General features: G+C 45.4%; 1 protein-coding gene across 19 annotated transcripts in view; it reads left to right on the forward strand.

Annotated features, from left to right (window-relative positions):
- The window catches only part of LOC106611719 (ensconsin), a 47,882-nt gene that overhangs the window by 25,470 nt on the left and 6,646 nt on the right, over window positions 1-15,766 (forward strand). For 7 of the 19 annotated variants that reach the window (XM_014212220.2, XM_045723921.1, XM_045723926.1 and 4 more), the window contains 9 exons: window positions 2,964-3,086; window positions 4,945-5,087; window positions 11,709-11,839; window positions 11,991-12,277; window positions 14,435-14,561; window positions 14,648-14,828; window positions 14,918-15,022; window positions 15,262-15,309; window positions 15,461-15,554. In XM_014212220.2, the coding sequence (XP_014067695.2) occupies window positions 2,964-3,086; window positions 4,945-5,087; window positions 11,709-11,839; window positions 11,991-12,277; window positions 14,435-14,561; window positions 14,648-14,828; window positions 14,918-15,022; window positions 15,262-15,309; window positions 15,461-15,554 (1,239 nt within the window). The remainder of the gene's footprint in view (window positions 1-2,963; window positions 3,087-4,944; window positions 5,088-11,708; window positions 11,840-11,990; window positions 12,278-14,434; window positions 14,562-14,647; window positions 14,829-14,917; window positions 15,023-15,261; window positions 15,310-15,460; window positions 15,555-15,766) is intronic. The other 12 variants (XM_045723919.1, XM_045723923.1, XM_045723928.1 and 9 more) reach the window with 3 other exon arrangements.

Genomic DNA, 15,766 nt, shown 5'->3' on the forward strand with positions numbered 1-15,766 from the left:
TTCTGAAACTATTCAGACCCCTTGACTTTTTCCACATTTTGTTAAGTTGCAGCCTTATTCAAAAATGGATGTTCCATCATCAATCTACACACAATACCCCCTAATGACAAAACAGATTTTAGCAAATGTATTAAAAATGTAACTGAAATATCACATTTACATAAGTATTCAGACCCTTTACTCAGTACTTTGTTGAAGCACCTTTGGCAGTGATTACAGCCTCAAGTCATCTTGGGTATGGCACTACAAGCTTGGCAAACCTGTATTTGGAGTTTCTCCCATTATTCTCTGCAGATCCTCTCCAGCTCTGTCAGGTTGGATGTGGAGTGTCTCTGCACAGCTATTTTCAGGTCTCCCCAGAGATGTTCAAGTCCGGGCTCTGGCTGGGCCACTTAAGGACATTCAGAGACTTGTCCCGAATCCATTCCTGCATTGTCTTGGCTGTGGGCTTAGGTTAGTTGGCCTGTTGGAAGGTGAACCTTCGCCCCAGTCTGAGGTCCTGAGCACTCTGGAGCAGGTTTTCATTAAGGAACTCTCAACTTTGCTCAGTTCATCTTTCCCTCGATGACTAGTCTCAGTCCCTGCCGCTGAAAAGCATCCCCACAGCATGATGCTGCCACCACCATGCTTCACCGTAGGGATGGTGCCAGGTTTCCTCCAGACATGACACTTGGCATTCAGGCCATTCAGGCTTTGGATGACTACTGGCTGTAAGGAACGAGTGATGCGCGTTTGGAGCAATAATGACTGTATCCAAGACTCAGCCAATCGTTCACATAACAGAATGCAGCACGTGACTGAAGAGAGAAGTGACAACCAATGTGCTAGTTACAGCATCAGCGCGTTGTGAAGGAGCGAAGAGGGGAATGGTAGTTCACCAGCTACAGCAGCGCGTTGTGAAGGAGCGGAGAGGGGAATGGTAGTTTACCAGCCACAGCAGCGCGTTGTGAAGGAGCGGAGAGGGGAATGGTAGTTTACCAGCTACAGCAGCGCGTTGTGAAGGAGAGGGGAATGGTAGTTTACCAGCTACAGCAGCATTGTGAAGGAGCGGAGAGGGGAATGCCAGTTTACCAGCTACAGCAGCGCGTCCGCTGAACGATAACGGAGAGGTAGGTGAGAAGCCTGACCACGGAGACCGGGGTGAGAAGGTGATGAAGCTTACTTCATGAGCTGTAACTGAAAAACAACTGGCATTTGGAAAGTTTGAGGTGAGCGAGAAAGTGTGGTGGAAGTATTGTTAGCATTAAGTATCTTGCTACAGTAGCTGGATTGAATTCTCCGTTAGCTAGCCAGAGAAATGTTGAGCAACATTAGCCAACTTAACTGATCAAATAATTGAGTTTATGGCGTGAAAATTAGCTGGCTAATAAGGTCAGACAGCTAACGTTACAACATCAGATGAGCTAACGTTAGTAACCTAACCATATAACAACTGTTATACGACTCCTTGCCGTTCCTCGAGTTATAACGCGTTAGTTGCTTACTGGACCCTGGCAATCTGTAAAATGTTAATAAATTAACGAACTGTCTGTGAACTAATCTTTTCCCTCTACAGTATGTGGAGAGTTAAATGAAATGGGGTGTTGCTTGTTAAACAAGTGGATTCAGGGATCAAGTGTAACTGGAGTTGGGACAGGCTTAAACTGGAAGCCACTATACAGTTGAAAGGAACACCACACAATTTCCCACTTTTTCAATACAGTGGATAAAAAAGGGTATGCCAGGTGTACTCTGCCTGAAGGATATCAATTATTCCAACGAAGGGTATCATCCTCACATTGTAGAATAGATGTCCACAGGCAGAAAGTGTACGATGTAATAATGTGCAATGTAGCCCAAATATATTGTTCTTGTGTGTGGTAACACGCGTTCTATTATAAAGGCTGTCATGGCTAACTGCAATATTAATGTTGTTTTTTGCAGTCAAGTCTAGGCAAAAATAACATCTTTCTTTAAAAAAAATGTTTAGCTGTAAGTTAGGTTCACATTAACCACTTTTTTTATTTTACACAGAGACTGATCATGTAGATTATATTCTTTGTTTAATTAGTTAAAACCTGCATTTCTCCCTAGCAGGGATTTTTTTTGCATGTTTCGGTGCAAAAAAAAGTGTCACCTTTTTGGGCCCTCACCAGTTTCCATCCCTGAGGAAGTCTTCTTGGTGGTTCCAAACTTCTTCCATTTAAGAATTATGGAGGCCACTGTGTTCTTGGGGACCTTCAATGGTGTTGACATTTTTTGGTACCCTTCCCCAGATCTGTGCCTCGATTCAATCCTGTCTCGGAGCTCTACAGACAATTCCTTCAATCTCATGGCTTGGTTTTTGCTCTGACATGAACTGTCAACTGTGGTACCTTAGACAGGTGTGTGCCTTTCCAAATCATGTTCAATCAATTGAATTTACCACAAGTGGACTCCAATCAAGTTGTAGAAACGTCGCAAGGATGATCAATGGAAACAGGATGCACCTGAGCTCATTTTTGAGTCTCATAGCAAAGGGTCTGAATACTTACATTAAGTTATTTTTTATTTATTTTTTTTCTAAATTTGCACAAAAAAATCCACCTGTTTTTGCTTCGTCATTATGGGTTATTGTGTGTAGATTCATTCGGAAATTGTTTTATTTAATCCATTTAGAATAAGGCTGTAACATAACAAAATGTGGAAAAAGTCAAGGGGTCTGAATACTTTAGGCCCTGCCCACTATGCATTTGTAGAGTGGGTGAAAGGACTAGGTTTCCTCAAGGACTCCCTTTAAGACTATTGAGACACAGCCTTGGTTTCTTATGTGGATTCTCTCCTGTTACTGGTTGAAATCATATGGTGACCCCCCCCCCCCCCCAAATCCTGCCCCCCTTCTGCCCCTTTCTTTGTGTTGACCCCCCCCCCCCTCGCCTCCTTCTTTTCTTCTTGTTTTGGCTTCTCCATTTTTTGGGGGGGTTCGGCTTGTTCCGGACGTGTAGCTCGCAAGCCCCTGGCGAGCCCCGTGGACGGAGGGTTCCTCAGTCGCCTTCTCACCCCCACCCAGGCCTCAATAGCTAGGAGCAAGAGCGCCGCAGCCCTGTCCGAAGGAGGCGAAGTCCCAGGTAACCCCCACAGAGGAGACCCCCTGTAGAGAGTGAGGACCCAGCAACGCACAGGGACCCACCCCACTGCTGTCCTCCATTACATCACTAGATACAGTATCATATAATTCCACCTCAATCCACACCCCTGCCCCCATTACATCACCAGTTAATAGCTATAAAACACTCACCCCAGGTCCCTACTATGTTCCTAGCTGTATAGACCTATATCTCTCTAGCCCAGAGCCCTGCTACTGGCTAGGCAAATCCTTTGAAGAAAACTGTCCCTTTTCTGATTTATTGTTTGGTGGTGGTGGCTAAAGGCTATAGTCCGGCGGTGGCTAAAGGCTATATCACTGTTGATGGGGCCTGCTTGCTCAGTGGTACATGTCTTGAACAGAATGGTTGTGCATACATATGTAGATGGGCGCCACACATACAGGTGCAGGACCTGCTCACATGCTCAGACACAATTGGCTGGGGTGTGTGTAGAGTCTTGTCTGGGAGCTGGTTCAGTGTCTGAGGAGCCTTGGGAATCAGAGTTCATGCTGGGTGGCTTTGCACTAAGCTAATTTCTTGTGGACCCAGTGCAGCGCGCAACTGGTTGCCTGAGAGATTGTGTGTTGTTTGTGCTGGTAACTGGTCAATGAACCCAGGGAGATGGAGACTTGCTAGACGCTAATAAGAACCTGAGTCTCAAACCACAGACCAGCAGTTTACACTGGCTCTCTGTATGAAAGACCTACTCATTAGCACCCTTATAGAGCTACTGCAACACGCAGGGTTGTAGCTGACGTACATCATTCTCTGTGAAGGATTTGTCCTATTCAACTTTTGGGTTTGGATTGGATTCTAGCTGGATATAATATTGTGTGGCATTGGCATACTAGACTAAGCCCCCAAAACTCTGTCTTTTAAAACACAGAAAATGCTAGAAAGCCTGAAATGACCTGATGAAACAAAAAATATGAATGAATAGGGATGGGAATTGCCAGGGACCTCACGATACCATATTGTCACAGTACTTAGGTGCCGATACGAAATACAGTATATTGTGACTCTCACGATTGTATATGTATTGTGATTCGATATTCCAAACATTTTGCTCACCATATGTCTGCTGCAGAGGGACAAGCGAACCATGGGAAAACGAGTTTTGATCAGTCATGGAAATAAAAGTGACGAAAACAAATTGGCTCCAAAAAATATACATACTGGAGTTTTGGTGCAGGTCCAGCCACTAGAGCAAAAATATTGTGATATTGTCAAAAATAATATTGCTATATATCTCTCGCTCTCTCTAAATGTATATCCCGACATGTAACTACCAATTTTTTTTCCCCCACCCATCACCATAAATGAATACTAGAAATGAATGCACTCCTCCAGCATGCTTGAGTGTTGCTATTGGGTTGTGATGGTTTAGGGTGTTTCTAGACTAATGTGTGTGTGTGAGCGCTGCCAGCGTTTTCTGCTTTGATGTGATGATTTTTTGATGGTGGGTTGTATGTGCGCTGTGGCGGTGTGCTCATTGCCGTGTTGTGTCGATGTGTTTTGCTATGAGCAGCACCGGAGCTTTGGCACCAATCAGGGGATGCCAGTCTGTCTGTCCTTGCCTCTCTCTGGCTCCACCCTCCAACCCTGCCACTTCCAGTTTAGCCCCAATGCTTCAACAACCAGCCGTGTGCTATAATCTAACAATAGGTTGTTTTGTGCTCTTATCCCCCAAACCATCGTCTTCCTCTCTTTCTACTCTCTCTCTCTCCATCGCTCTCTTTTTTTCCCCCATGCCTCTGCTTTGCTCACCCAACTCGGCTGCTTCTACCCGTGCTCCCATTGGCTGGTTTCCCTGCGCTGCGATGACTGTGTCCTTTACCAGAGTGTCACCTGTGTCCTCGTTCAGCCTCGCCCAGCCCCCTGCACCTGATGCAGCGAGGACCCGTGCGCAGCCGCAGCATCGACCGGCAGAAGAGCACCACCCTGCCCACCTCGGCCTCGGCAGACCAACTGAACCCCTCACTGGTGAGACGTCATGAATCTAGAAGACATAGAATTAGCATTCATAGAAGGGACAAATGGAAGACACAGAATTAGCATTAATAGAATGGACAAATGGAAGACACATAATTTGGAGTGGGGCATACGTAGAGCACTTAGAACTATTGTGTTCATGTGCATGATGACAAACTGTTAATGGGGTGTAATTAGGTCCTGTCTCGACTGTTTCATTTTTAGAGACTTAGCAGTCAGCTATGCGTGCGTCGTTTCTGTGTTCTTAGCAAGTACAGTCCCCTCCCAGGTCATCAAAAATTAATGAAGGAGACAGTGGAAATGTAGATCATGTAAAGGTGTGTGGGTTGTCTTTCCCAGAAGCCCTTTGGACACCAGGATTAAGTTACAGGAACAAGGTGATAACACACTCGCCAAACCTGCAATGATGTCGGACAAAATAACTCCAGTATACAAATGTCACTCAGTTATATGCGTACATCCTCTATAATTTGCCAGTCAAAGCAGCCCTGTAGGTTATCCATCCATGATACTGAGCTGTGTTCGCTTAGAATCCCACTGCTCTCCCACGACTCGGACCAAGTCGGAATTAAATTGAATACCTTCATTGTCCATTGGGGAGAAGACCATTGTTCACTAGAGAAATGCTTCTTTCACTCTTGCTGCATTAGAGATGTTTACCAAACAATTGAGTAAGACGAGGATGCCACTACTGCATTCAAGTGTTTTAGCCCCCAAGTAGATTAATTGGGCATCAGCAGCGTCATGTTAGCCTCGAGACATGTTCCATGCAGCCTGAGGCAAGCTTTGATTCGTTCAGTGTCCTCCACTGCCTGGCTCTCTCGCCATCCCTGTCCTTTCTCCATGGTCCTTCATGGATATGAAGGAGTGCCTTTGTCACAGACAGATGGACAAAGGAGCCCACAACAGGCTGAGTACAGTTGGAGTGGCTGGCTGTTGCTGGTTCAGGCCATGCAGAGCAGGACAGACAGACGGAGCAGGCAACACCCTGGGCCTATCAAATTGTATATGTCACATGAGCCGAATACAACAGGTATAGATAGACCTTACAGTGAAATGCTTACTTACAAGCCCTTAACCAACAATGCAGTTTTAAGAAAAGTGTTAAGTAAAAAATATATAAATAACAAATAATTAAAGAGCAGCAGTAAAATAACAGTAGCAAGGCTATATACAGGGGGTACCGGTACAGAGTTGATGTGCGGGGGCACCGGTTAGTTGAGGTAATATGTACATGTGCAGTAGGTAGAGTTATTAAAGTGACTAGGCATATATAGTAAGAGTAGCAGTGGTGTAAAAGAGGGTAGCCCTTTGAGCTGTTCAGGAGTCTTAAGGCTTGGGGGTAGAAGCTGTTAAGAAGCCTTTTGGACCAAGACGTGGCACTCCGGTACCGCTTGCTGTGCGGTAGCAGAGCGAACAGTCTATGACTGGGGTGGCTGGAGTCTTTGACAATTTTTAGGGCCTTCCTCTGACACCGCCTGGTATAGAGGTCCTGGATGGCAGGAATCTTGGCCCCAGTGATGTACTGAGCCGTATGCACTACCCTCTGTAGTGGCTTGCGGTCGGAGGCTGAGCAGTTGCCATATCAGGCAGTGATGCAACCAGTCAGAATGCTCTCGATGGTGCAGCTGTATAACTTTTTGAGGATCTGAGGACCCATGCCAAATCTTTTCAGTCTCCTGAGGGGGAATAGGCTTTTTGTGCCCTCTTCACAACTGTCTTGGTGTGCTTAGACCATGTTAGTTTGTTGGTGATGTGGACACCAAGGAACTTGAAGCTCTCAACTTGCTCCACTACAGCCCCATCGATGAGAATGGGGGTGTGCTCGGTCCTCCTTTTCCTGTAGTCCACAATCATCTCCTTTGTCTTGATCACGTTGAGGGAGAGGTTGTTATCCTGGCACCACACGGCCAGGTCTCTGACCTCCTCCCTATAGGCTGTCTCATCGTTGTCGGTGATCAGGCCTACCACTGTTGTCGTCGGAAAACTTAATGATTGTGTTGGAGTCGTGCCTGGCCTTGCGGTTATGAGTGAACAGGGAGTACTGGAGGGGACTGAGCACGTCCCCCTGAGGGGCCCAAATGTTGAGGATCAGCGTCGCAGATGTTGTTACCTACCCTTACCACCTGGGGGCGGCCCGTCAGGAAGTCCAGGATCCAGTTACAGAGGGAGGTGTTTAGTCCTAGTGTCCTTAGCTTAGTGATGCGCTTTGAGGGCACTATGGTGTTGAACGCTGAGCTGTAGTCAATGAATAGCATTCTCACGTAGGTGTTCCTTTTGTCCAGGTGGGAAAGGGCAGTGTGGAGTGCAATAGAGATTGCATCATCTGTGGATCTGTTGGGGAGGTATGCAAATTGAAGTGGGTCTAGGGTTTCTAGGATAATGGTGTTGATGTGAGCCATGACCAGCCTTTCAAAGCACTTCATGGCTACAGACGTGAGGGCTACGGGTCGATAGTCATTTAGGCAGGTTACCTTAGTGTTCTTGGGCCCAGGGACTATGGTGGTCTGCTTGAAACATGTTGGTATTAGACTGTCAGGGACAGGTTGAAAATGTCAGTGAAGACACTTGCCAGTTGGTCAGCACATGCTTGGAATACACATCCTGGTAATCCATCTGGCCCTGTGGCCTTGTGAATGTTGACCTGTTTAAAGGTCTTGCTCACATCGGCAGCGGAGAGCGTGATCACACAGGTCGTCCGGAATAGCTGATGCTCTCATGTATGTTTCAGTGTTGCTTGCATTGAATCGAGCATAGAAGAAGTTTAGCTCATCTGGTAGGCTCGTGTCACTGGGTAGCTCGCGGCTGTGCTTCTCTTTGTAGTCTGTAATACTTTGCAAGCCCTGCCACATCTGACGAGCGTTGGAGCCGGTGTAGTACGATTCAATGTTAGTCCTGTATTGACGCTTTGCCTGTTTGATGGTTCGTCAGAGGGCATAACAGGATTAGCGTCCGGGTTAGAATCCCGCTCCTTGCAAGCGGCAGCTCTGCCCTTTAGCTCAGTGCGGATGTTGCCTGTAATCCATGGCTTCTGGTTGGGGTATGTATGTACAGTCACTGTAGGGGTGACGTCATCTTTGCACTTATTGATGAAGCCAGTGACTGTACTCCTCACTGCCATCGGAATAATCCCAGAACATATTCCAGTCGGTAGTAGCAAAAAAGTCCTGTAGCTTATCTGCTTCATCTGACCACTTTTTTTATAGACCGAGTCACTGGTGCTTCCTGCTTTAGTTTTCACTGGTAAACAGGAATCAGGAGCATATAATTATGGTCAGTTTTGCCAAATGGAGGGAGAGCTTTTATTTGCGTCTCTGTGTGTGGAGTAAATGTGGTCTAGAATTATTTGAATTTTTTTCGTTCTGGTTGCACATTTAACATGTTGATAGAAATGTGGTAAAACAGATTTTTTTCCCCCCCTGCATTAAAGTCCCTGGACACTAGGAGTGCCGCCTCAATGAGTTTTTCTGTTTGCTTATGGCTTTAGACCGTACTCAATAAGCTGTATTAGTGCCAGCATCAGTTTGTGGTGGTAAATAGATAGGTACGAAAAAATATAGATGTAAGCTCTCGAGGTAAATAGTGTGGTCTACATCTTATCATGAGATACTCTACCTCAGGTGAGCAAAACCTTGAGACTTCCTTACTTTTAGATTTTGTGCACCAGCTGTTGTTTACAAATATACACAGAACTGCCGCCTCCGGTAAGGGGTGGAGGTCTATCTAGCAGATACATCTGGCAGGGTTTACGATGCATGTTATCCATGTCGTCGTTTAGCCACGACTCGGTGAAACATAAGATATTACAGTTTTTTATGTCCCGTTGGTAGGATATTTGTGACCGTAGCTCGTCTATTTTGTTATCCAATGATTGTACATTGACTAATAGGACTGATGGTAGAGGCAGATTACCCACTCGCCATCGGATTCTTTCAAAGCACCCCGACCTACGTCCCTGATATCTCCGTCTCTTTCTCATGCGAATCACAGGGATGTGGGCCTTGTCGGGTGTCTGAAGTAAATCCTTTGCGTCCGACTCGTTAAAGAAGAAATCTTGGTCCAGTACGAGGGGAGTAATCGCTGTCCTGATATCTAGAAGCTCTTTTCGTGTCATAAGAGACGGTGGCAGAAACATTGTGTACAAAATACGTAAGAAATAATGTGAAAAAACACACACAATTGGTTAGGAGACCGTAAAACGGCCGCCATCTCCTCCGACGCCATTATGTTATCTCTCAATAGCCTGAGGTGGCTTCTTCCCCTTGGCTCTTTTCCTCCACTAACTGGACAGGGAAAAGCAAATTCCTGGTAGGTAGCCGCCATCTGGTTTTGACCTAGTCTGTGTTTCCAGATCAACAAGAATGAATGAGGAGATAAAGAGATGAAGCCACTTTAGACTGTTGAGATAAACCCTTGTGTGTCCAATTCAAGGAGAGGTAGTCAGAGAGAGATTGCAGAGACAGACTCATGGGTAGGTATCTCCCCAAGGCTTGAGACGACAGCGCTGAGCTAGGGTATGTGAAAATGTATGGTTATCCAGAGTGCACATTAAAGGGAGACATGACGTGGGCAGACAGGCCAGTTTCTTTGTGTGTGTGGATGGGACGGCACTCCCTCGTATGAAACATCCCTCTCTTCTAGTCTCATCTCCTCACAACTCCTCTCCTCACAGTAGAATGATCATACATGGCATGCACTTTGTCTAGTGTGCTTTGTGAATGCTTTGAAAGCTATTTCTACTAGAGGTCGACCGACTATGATTTTTCAACGCCGATACCGATTATTGGAGGACCAAAAACCCGGTACCGATTTAATCGGACAATTTGTTAAAAAAAATGTATATATTTTTAAATGTTCTTTTTTTTATACATGTGTATATATATTTGTAATAATGACAATTACAGCAATACTGGATGAACAATGAACACTTATTTTAACTTAATATAATACATAAATAAAAAACATTTAATCATAAATAATTAAACATGTTAATTTGGTTTAAATAATGCAAAAACAAAGTTTTGGACAATGATAGTATAAGTGCAATATGTGTCATGTTACAAAGATAACATTTAAGTTCCTTGCTCAGAACATGAGAACACGAAAGCTGGTGGTTCCTTTTAACATGAGTCTTCAATATTCCCCGTTAAGAAGTTTTAGTTTGTAGTTATTACAGGACTATTTCTCTCTTTACCATTTGTATTTCAAACACCTTTATCTATTGGATGTTCTTATAGGTACTTTAGTATTGCCAGCCTAATCTCGGGAGTTGATAGGCTTGAAGTCCTAAACAGCGCTGTGCTTCAAGCATTGCGAAGAGCTTCTGGCAAATGCAGGAAAGTGCTGTTTGAATGAATGCTTACGAGCCTGCTGCTGCCTACCACCGCTCAGTCAGACTGCTCTATCAAATATCAAATCATAGACTTAATTATAATATAATAAACACAGAAATACGAGCCTTAGATCATTAATATGGTCAAATCCGGAAACTATCATTTCGTAAACAAAATGTTTATTCTTTCAGTGAAATACGGAACCGTTCCGTATTTATAGAACGGGTGGGTACCCTAAGTCTAAATATTGCTGTTACATTGCACAACCTTCAATGTTATGTCATAATTATGTACAATTCTGGCAAATTAATTCCGGTCTTTGTTAGGAAGAAATGGTTTTCACACAGTTCGCAACGAGCCAGGCGACCCAAACTGCTGCATATACCCTGACTCTGCTTACATTGAACGCAAGAGAAGTGACACAATTTCAGGCACCGTATTGATTATATGCAACGCAAGACAAGTTCGTTAAACTAGTAATATCATCAACCATGTGTAGTTAACTAGGGATTATGTTAAGATTGATAGTTTTTTTTTATAAGATAAGTTTAATGCTAGCTAGCAACTTACCATGGCTCCTCACTGCCTGCACTCGTAACATGTGGTCAGCCTGCCACGCAGTCTCCTCGTGGAGCGCAATATAATCGGCCATAATCGGCGTCCAAAAATGCCGATTACCAATTGTTATGAAAACTTGAAATTGGCCCTAATCAATCGGCCATTCCGATTAATCGGTCGACCTCTAATTTCTACCCCAATAGAAGCAAACAGTTTAGAACTAAATTCACCCTGCTCTTTTACTCAGCAGTGTTCAGATAAACCCTGATGAAATAGTTATACAGCCGTACACACACACCTCCTGAGTTTGGCATTCGTGTCAGTTTTCATGTGTGTCCCTCTGTGTTACCAGGTGTGGGTGTCCTTGCTGTGCCCGTCAGCATACCCCTCTCGTGGTACAGACTTTTTATAAATGGATTTATTTGAATCAGACATGCCCACATGGTAACCTTCATGGTGATGGTCAGTGCTGTGACGTTATTTAAAGCCTGCTTTGGGCTGCAGTAGGGAGGACACTCTGAGACCACATGGGGAGACTGTCTGTGTCATGGATCAGGTGCTATCTGGTCACTCCATGTTATCGATCCACTTCTACTGGTTCACTGTATTCTCATGAAGGATTGCTGTTCTAGTATTAATCCAATGTGTTATTTTAAGGATACCCTAGTCGGATGACGTAATGGACTGAATTGTCTCTCTCTCTCTCTTTGTGGAACGACAGAAGGAGAAACAGTTCTCATCGCCTGGAGGGAAACGCCCCGCCTCGCCCTCCAACATCGCGGGACGCCACCGCTCGCCCTCCCCCGCCCCCCTCCCGACCAGCAAGAGAACCCCCTCCCCCAGTGCAGCAAAGTAAGACATCACATCTCTCCCCCAGAAAATGTGTTAACAATATTGAATATAAAACAATATTAGATGTTTCTTGTTTAATTGTGTACTATTGAAATTGTTTAGATTTGTTGGATAATTGCTAAAACTGTCAAATCTTGTCTCCCCTCTACAGGCAAAGCCCCCGTAACCGTCCCCCGTCACCCGGAGGTACCAAACATCGCCCCCCGTCCCCTCAGCCCAACTCGGCCAAGCCCCCATCCCCTCAGCCCAGCTCGGCCAAGCCACCACCCATCCAGAGACCGGCCCTCACCCCCACTGGCCCCCCCACCCTGCGGAAGAAAGACTCCAAGCCAAAGGACCTGTGTCCCATCCAGGCTGTGGCCCCCCAGTCCCCAGAGCCCCCCCAGACCAGCTCAACACCGGCTCCTAATCCCACGTCCTCCAGTAAGACCAAGGACGGTGAGCAAAGAGAACCTACAACCTCACTGAGATCACCTTTCTCTCTGGGCTGAGTTAGCTATTTCCATCTGTTAGTACCACAGTCATGACATAGGGCCGAAATCTCACTTGAGTAAGGACTTTGCCGAGCTCAGGTTAAGCAAGAACAAATGCTGACAATCTGTCTTCTGAGACTCACTTTCTTCAAATAAGGGGAGAGGGGGCCTATACTGTAAGCCCCTGAAGCAGTGCGTTGGAAACCCTGTATTGTATTACTGAGTTCCCATAAAGGGCATCAGCCTCTGCTCTGTCCTCAATCCGGAGGTATCTAAATGATTTATGGCAGTGATCATCAACTAGATTCAGCCGCGGGCATGTTTTTGTTGTTGAGTGGATGGATCGGGGGCCAGATCATAATTATAAATGATTTGTAGACTGCAAATTGACCGCAAGAAGCCCAAACAGATATATGTGTATGATCTCTCTATTATACGTGGAAATACTTGGGAACAGATTTCCCAAATTAAATTCACTTGGACCTGATTTCCTTGTATAAAAAAAACAACTAATATGTCCAACATAGAGGGCCAAATAAAAACCCACGGGATGCCAGTTGGGCAACCCTGATCTATGGCTTAATAGCTGTTTCAACACAGTGTGTTAGTGGGCTCCTCTCCTGTGCGGTTCATTAGCAAGGGAAAGTGACATGGCAGCCCCAGTAGCAGCTTAGTGTGGAGCTGTAAATGCTCTGTGAACCAGCTGTAGTTACATCCTGTTAGCCCTAGAGGTCTAGTACCCCCTTCTGGTTGGAGTCCTGTACTACTACTGTAGAACTCATTAGGAGAGGGTTAATGCATTTGTGTGTGTGTGTGTGTGTGTGTGTGTGTGTGTGTGTGTGTGTGTGTGTGTGTGTGCTGAAGGTCCTCACTGCTCCCAATGGGACTTATTCTGAAGTAGGAGACATATCTTTTTATGACCAGCAGCCACAGAGATGGCTGTGTCACTCTCTGTGTGTGTGTAATCTGTAGTAGTGCTATGGCTGCTGTGTGGTTGTGGCTTGGTTATGTCATTAAAGGAAAGGTTCACCTATTTTGAATGTTTTGTGGTTTTAGTGCATCTGAGTGATCTATCGATTCCCTGGGTCATTTCATGTGTATCTGAGTGATTGGCGGTGAAGCAGGTAGAAATCCGTAGCGTTGTGATAAAGTCGCTATCACTACACTGGAAGTTCTAAGTTGCAATATTCCTACCTGGAGAAATGTGTCATTTAACAGAGGGTCTAGCACATTCTTCCTGTTTGTCTGCCTCTTTAGTCCAGGGTGCATTGCATGGTGACGCTGCCAGAGATATTATAGAAAGGAGATAGGAATCCAATGAATGAAGGAACGTATAACGCCCCACCCAGCAGACTGTTGACCAATCGCGTTGTCATGCTGTGTCACGCGGTTGCTAAGCTAATCGTCACGCAATCCCTTCTCAGCCTTTTTTCCTCAATGTCACGATTCCAAAGCTATACGATACTATAGATGGCAATTTAATTCTCACATCTCAGAAAAGATTTGTAATGATGTACTTCTTGTTGACGAAATTCGTGCTAATGTTGGGTGTTTGAGCTAGCGCCCAATAGACTCCCATTCACTCCTTGAAGGAGAGCACTCCTTGTTCCAGAATTGCCCAGAATGCACCGCGCGGCCCATTGACGTTTCCCATCGCCTCAAAAGTATATCTGCGGTTGTGAATGTCAGACTGCTGTGTGAGGCACATGGATCTGCAGGTTGAACATGGTGAGATTGTAGACTCTTAAATTGATAGTGCAGTTTGTTTAGGCGATTTCTACAGCTAACTAGCTACTTTACATGCTGATATTGTCTTTCGAGTTTATTGTGTGTAGCAACGTTTGCTAGCTAGCTACCTAGCTAGATAGCCAGCCAGCCCATAGAGAACATTGCATTGTGGATTTTGTAGTCGACTTGAGCTGCAACAGATTTCCACAACAATTTTCCTTGTTGCTACCAACCTCTATTATAACGCTGAAATGAAACATTTGTTCACAAAAAATATTCTCACATATTAGTGTTATTTAACACTGTAAATTAAAGCAATGGTTTTGGGTGGATTTTTCCTTTAATGAAACAATACATTTACTAACCTCCTGTGTGGCTGATATCTGTCTCTCAGAGAAGTCCATGGCGGGCACCAACTCCGCAGCCGAGGCCGCCATGATCCTTGCCGAGAACCGCCGTCTGGCGCGGGAAAAGAAGGAGCGAGAGGAGGCACTCCGAGTACTGAGAGAGGAGGAGGAGAAGTAAGGAGACATGCTGCTAGAACACTTTCAAGTGGTCTCTCCATCTTTCTGTGGGGGGGCATTGACCTTTCCTATCCTATCTACAGGCTGAGGAAGGAGGAGGAGAAACGCTTGGCCGAGGAGGCACGGTTGAAACGCCTGGAGGAGGAGAGGAGGCTGGCGGAGGAGAGGAAGAAAAAGGAGGAGGAGGACGCTCTCATGGCGGAGGCAGACCGAGAGAGACTGGAGGCTGAGGAGGCCTGGAGACAGGCTGAGCTACAGAAAGAGGTAGGGACACACACACATTCAGTGTTGTTGGTGTAATTTTATTGTTTGATTGGTTGCTTGTGATTGACCACCGGTTTGTCCAATCGCAGCGTGAAGAGGCGGAGGCACAGGCTGCAATTGATGCAGAGAAGGTCCGCATTGAGAGGGAGAGGGTAATGGCCCAGAACCATAAGGAACGCATGGAGAGGAAGAAGGTGGGTGGAGAATCACCATCACATCATGCATGCTTGATCATACACACTGCATACGTTGACTGGATGTTTCAGTAACCTGTTCATCATACACATTCAGTATGCACACTCAGTGAAAATAGCCCCTGCATCCACTCCCTGTATACCAACACTTGAACGTAAAGGCAGTCCAACCATTCAACCAGGGTGTAATTTGCCAGAAATTGGTCACGTCAATCTCCCTGTTGCTCTTCGACTTGCAGAGAATTGAGGAGATCATGAAGAGAACCAGAAAAGGGGACCAAGAAAAGGTGAGTTCACATTTCTCAAGCTCTGATATCTCCATGGAAACTGTGCTTTCCACAATAGCCAAATCAGCTTGGATTAAAAACATCCAGTAATCCTCCCACATACTAGTTGATACATATTTTAACCGGCGCTCTGTCCATGTGTCCTGTGTAGGGAGATGATGATGATGATGATGATGAGGATGAGAAAGACATACAGGATGGAGAGGAGGAGGGCGAAGAAGAAACCAACTGTGTCAAAACCAAGGGTAAGTGTCCACCATCACTTAACCATCCCTTTGACACAACGGGGTGTGTGTGAGACAGCTGGGCAGTATGGGCAAAAATCCCTATCATGAATGGACTGAGTTATAGCGATAAATAGAACAATTCACTTTAATGAGTACTTGCTGCTGCTGCTACTACTACTTTAGATATAACTATCAACTGTCGTGTTAGAAATGTCCCAAATTAGCAGACT

The sequence above is a fragment of the Salmo salar genome, chromosome ssa09 (genome assembly GCF_905237065.1).
Source record: "Salmo salar chromosome ssa09, Ssal_v3.1, whole genome shotgun sequence".
In the NCBI taxonomy this organism is placed as follows: Eukaryota; Metazoa; Chordata; class Actinopteri; order Salmoniformes; family Salmonidae; genus Salmo; species Salmo salar.